Consider the following 4,843-nt stretch of genomic DNA (forward strand, 5'->3'; position numbering starts at 1 on the left):
CCACACCAAATCATTTTTTGGTTAAAACCGAAACCGCACCGCAAAACCGCAAGAAAAACCGTAAAACCGCACCAAAACAAAACCGCAAAGTTCCGTTTTTCATTATGAATAACCGCAACTTGCGGTTTACGGTTCGGTTTGGTCCAAAAACCACACCGAACCGTACCATGTTCACCCCTATGGCGCATCACTGCAGCTCCATTCTCCTTCCTAATGCTCAATTCTAACACCAAGTGTTCCATGTGGATCCTAAGTGCTCAATGTTAAATAAGACTTATTACCCCAAAAGAAAATTTCTTTTCTCAGTGAATAAAAGGCATCGTGCTTATAACATTATCAGAAAAGATGTTTATTTATTTGGTTATATAAAATCAAAACCAAAAGTTGATAAAGAAATACAACCAACATTTCCCCTTGTTTTCCATATAGAAAGTCAATAATTCCTATGGGCACCAAGCTATTTGTATTGGACGAAACCAAACGAATTCAATGGTACCCCACAAGTAATTTCTTCGCGGATAGCCTTTCCTATCTTCACGTTATCAACACCATTAAAGCCGGTGGAAGCTCCAAACAATGGCGACAATGACCACAATGATCTCTTCACTCCCTTCAACCTCTGCATTCCAATTGCCCACTTCCACTCCTTCGCCAACAACTCTCGCCTTAATCAACCCCACCTCCACTACCATATCTTATAATCGCAGAAAACCCAACAAGACCAAGAATCTGCTGATCCGAGCCTCATCGCGTATGATCGAGAAGGAGACGGCGGAGACACACCGCCCCGACACTTTCCTCCGAGAATCCGATGGTGGTTCGTCAAATCAGGATGTGGGGACGAATTCAGTCAGGGCACGGTTCGAGAAGATGATAAGGGAAGCGCAGGATAGCGTTTGCGCTGCCATTGAAGCGGCTGACGGAGGTGGGAAGTTTAAGGAGGATGTCTGGTCAAGGCCAGGAGGCGGCGGTGGGATTAGCAGGGTTTTACAAGACGGCGCCGTTTGGGAGAAGGCTGGAGTCAATGTGTCTGTAGTCTATGGTGTGATGCCCCCAGAAGCATATAGGGCTGCTAAGCCTGCAAATAGTGCCGAAAATGGCAACTTTAAGCCTGAACCTGTTCCATTTTTCGCTGCTGGAATCAGCTCCGTAAGTCGATCTTCTAATTTTGATCTCAAACCCTAAATACCTTCAAATTTACCTCAATTCTGACAAATGTTGGTTGTTTGGATGCTGGTTTTACCTAATTATTGCCATATCAAGTTTCAATTATCAGTTTTGAGCCTTTAGGTAAGAATAATTAGGATTCTGATTAATACAGGCAACTATTGCTCCTGTATCAGCTCTAAGCACAAACAGTTTCTTGTTCTTCTTTTTTCTTTAAAATTTTATAAATAATAAATGTGTTAAACATGATTACTGTATAATCACGAAGGACATTGCTTGTTTTTTCGCAGGTTTTACACCCAAAGAACCCTTTTGCACCTACACTACATTTTAATTATCGTTATTTTGAAACCGATGCTCCAAAAGGTAAGATCCTCCTTCAAATGTTTTCTCTATAACTAGAAATATTATTTCTAGATGTGGACTCATATGACAAAAATTATTTAATTTTTATAGCTTTACATTATTTTGATTCTTTTAACTTTGAAAAGAACATTTGTATATATGAGATGCATACCTTCTATGAGTTATTGGCTTGTAACTTGCTCTATTTGAGCTTAGGTTGTATCTTGATATAAGAATCTTTTACCCTTGTAGAATATACTATTCATAACTAACATTTTATTTGCATTATATCAAGAAATTCATTTTTATTATGTTGATCATTTAGAAGAGGGACTACATCACCACAACATAAATTTGAGATGAATTCTGAAAAATCTTGTGTATTTATATGAATCAATATGATTGTCGGGTTTTGTTTCTTTTTAGCTTAGTGGACTTCATTACTTAATCCAATAAGCTATCTATACAATTTTTTTTTTTTTTGACTTAAATACAGAAAGAACGACTTAATAAAAAAAGCCAGGGAAATGAAACTTTAACTTTCTACAAATTTTCCACATTTATTTATATCCTTCCATTTCCCCAAGTGTGGCTTCATTTTCTCAAATATTATATATGCATACAATACAACACTTTATCAAATGAAGAATATTTTATTTGTAATTTTATACAGATGCTCCTGGAGCACCAAGGCAGTGGTGGTTTGGTGGTGGTACTGATTTGACTCCTGCTTATATATTCGAGGAAGATGTCAGACACTTCCATTCGGTATTTATTTATTTATTTTTCCATAATAGCATCATACTTACATTTTATTTACTGATAATAGCAATATGTATGTAACACATAATAGCAAGGTAATTATAATTCTTTACACATAATAGTAACATGCTTGCAATTCCATACACATAATGCAATGCCCTTGCTTTTGTTTACTAATAGGGATATATACAGAAGAACACAACCAATTATATATGTATATGCAGAAAAACCCTTATATTATATTTATGTTCAGAATAACCCTTATATTATTATTCACACTTTTTTTTTCTTCAAGGTACAAAAAGCTGCTTGTGACAAGTTTGACCCGAGTTTCTATCCACGGTTTAAGAAATGGTGTGATGACTATTTCTACATTAAGGTATACACTTTAAGATTTTTTTTCCCTTTGGATCTTGCTCTATGATTTTATTGATTTCATTGAATTTGGCTGGAATCGGAATTCACACAAAAAAAAAACTCATTTTTTGTAAATATGAAGCACCGAGATGAGAGGAGAGGGCTTGGAGGCATATTTTTTGATGATCTTAACGACTATGATCAGGAAATGCTACTCTCCTTTGCTACAGGTAAAATCATAAACTTTCTAGGGCTATTTTTGACTTTTTGTTAACGAGGAGGGCGTTTATGTCTTTTTTCACACACAATTTGATTACAGAATGTGCAAACTCGGTGGTGGATGCATACATTCCAATTATAGAAAGGAGAAAGGATTTGCCATTCACAGATCAAAACAAGGCATGGCAACAACTCCGAAGGGGACGATATGTTGAATTCAACTTGGTATGAAATTCAAATTATATTATTCCTTTTGTTACTACTGATTTAAGTGGTTGTTAAAAACATTTAGATCAATGTCTATAATCATAAAGATAATAGTATTAGTTTAAAAAAAATATATTAATTTAGTGGCTAAATTAATAACATACTGAAGGTGTATGATCGAGGAACAACATTTGGTCTCAAAACCGGAGGTCGAATTGAAAGCATTCTTGTCTCTCTTCCACTAACAGCCCGGTGGGAATATGACCATGTAAGTTTTTTTTTTTTTTTGTACTTTTTTTTCATTTATCTCTTTTATTGTTTTTAAATAATTTGAAAACTGAAAAATTATAATGTTGGGATGATTTTCTATGCACAGAAACCAGAAGAGGGGAGTGAAGAATGGAAACTTTTGGATGCTTGTATTAACCCTAAGGAGTGGATTTGAATATTTGATGATGTTTTCATTACATGTAATATTCATGTTATGTTATCTTTAGGATTTCCTTTTTTGCATCGAGTTTTGTTAATTGTAGAGATGATGTTATTTGAGATGGTAGTTGAGTGAGTAGATTGTAAACAGGATATCATGAAAGGTTAAAGGAGTTGTAAGTTGTTTTATATACGTATATTCTTTTTGAGTTTTTGTTATGTTCTTATTATAAGATTAAAAAAAAGGGAATAATAGCAATATATAATTTGAAACTCGTAAAATGCTTACAAATTTGATGTTAGATTGTCGTTATTGCTAAAGAAATGTTGATACATTTTTATTATGTCCAACAAATGGTGAGTAAATTGATATTATGTGTAAAAAAATGTAATTATCTTCGCTATTTTTAATAAAAAGAAAAGGAATAGCAACATAGTTTGCTCTTGTTGCCAATATACGTATTGTACTTTTTTTTTTCATCCGTAATAAAAATCTACTTAAATGTATTGATATAAACTTTTACTTCTCAAATTTACCATGGTAAAACTTAGAATTATCCTCCTCCTCCACGTGGTACTTCTTTTGTCTATCTCAACCAGGTTATTGATTATGTTCAATCTTTTAACCATATCATCATTTGAGGTTGCACCACTATCATTCTACAATCATTCTGTAAATTGGTTTCATCATTTCTTTTCAAATTTTCTGTCTGACCTTTCGAAATTTCAAGAATAATATTTTGACCATATACGTGAATTGGACATATGCATACTATCATTTTCCACCGATTCTATACCAACTTCAAGAAATTAATCAAACCATAGTCAAAAGATCCATTCATAAGCACCAATATGCAATGAATATAATGTAATTATGTAAGCACCACTACTGATTCGACCAAACACTTTTTAATCACTTGAAACAAAAAAAAAACCCTGTGAGTTTTGCTCATTTTTATTCACAAATTATTAACACAAATATAGCTCAGATAAATTAAACTTGTTGCAGAAATAAAATCCCTAAATACTAAATCACAATTTTGACAAAAAAATATCATACCTTTTGTTATGACAGAAATATATATGTAACAAACGAAATTAAAAATATATGTAAATACAAGAATCAATTCATAAGAAAAACATACTTGAATGCTGATTATAACAAATTACAAACTCGAAGTTGTAAAGATTGAGATCAGCGAATTGCAGTGTCCTAAGAAAGGAATTTGTCTGGTAGAGATCTATCTAGATGATACAACAATCTATTCAAGATTGGATCTTGATTTTGTCAAAATTCTCCATGCTTCCTTGATTTTCCAAAAAAAGAGAGAAAGCCAGTGACGTTTTTGTGTATTAT

The 4,843-nt window shown here is 33.3% G+C and overlaps 1 protein-coding gene across 1 annotated transcript; it reads left to right on the forward strand.

Moving 5' to 3' along the window:
* The first annotated feature begins 472 nt into the window (after nt 1-472).
* LOC145093696 (oxygen-dependent coproporphyrinogen-III oxidase, chloroplastic-like) lies at nt 473-3,677 on the forward strand. The gene is made up of 8 exons (XM_079031915.1): nt 473-1,149; nt 1,458-1,533; nt 2,186-2,280; nt 2,570-2,653; nt 2,774-2,861; nt 2,951-3,075; nt 3,227-3,325; nt 3,434-3,677. Exons 1-8 carry the CDS (start codon nt 577-579, stop codon nt 3,500-3,502), a joined length of 1,209 nt encoding a protein of 402 aa, XP_078888041.1. The 5' UTR covers nt 473-576; the 3' UTR covers nt 3,503-3,677.
* Nucleotides 3,678-4,843: the final 1,166 nt, after the last annotated feature.

This window comes from Lactuca serriola, chromosome 3 (genome assembly GCF_051521515.1).
Source record: "Lactuca serriola cultivar US96UC23 chromosome 3, Lser_US96UC23_V15, whole genome shotgun sequence".
NCBI lineage: Eukaryota > Viridiplantae > Streptophyta > Magnoliopsida > Asterales > Asteraceae > Lactuca > Lactuca serriola.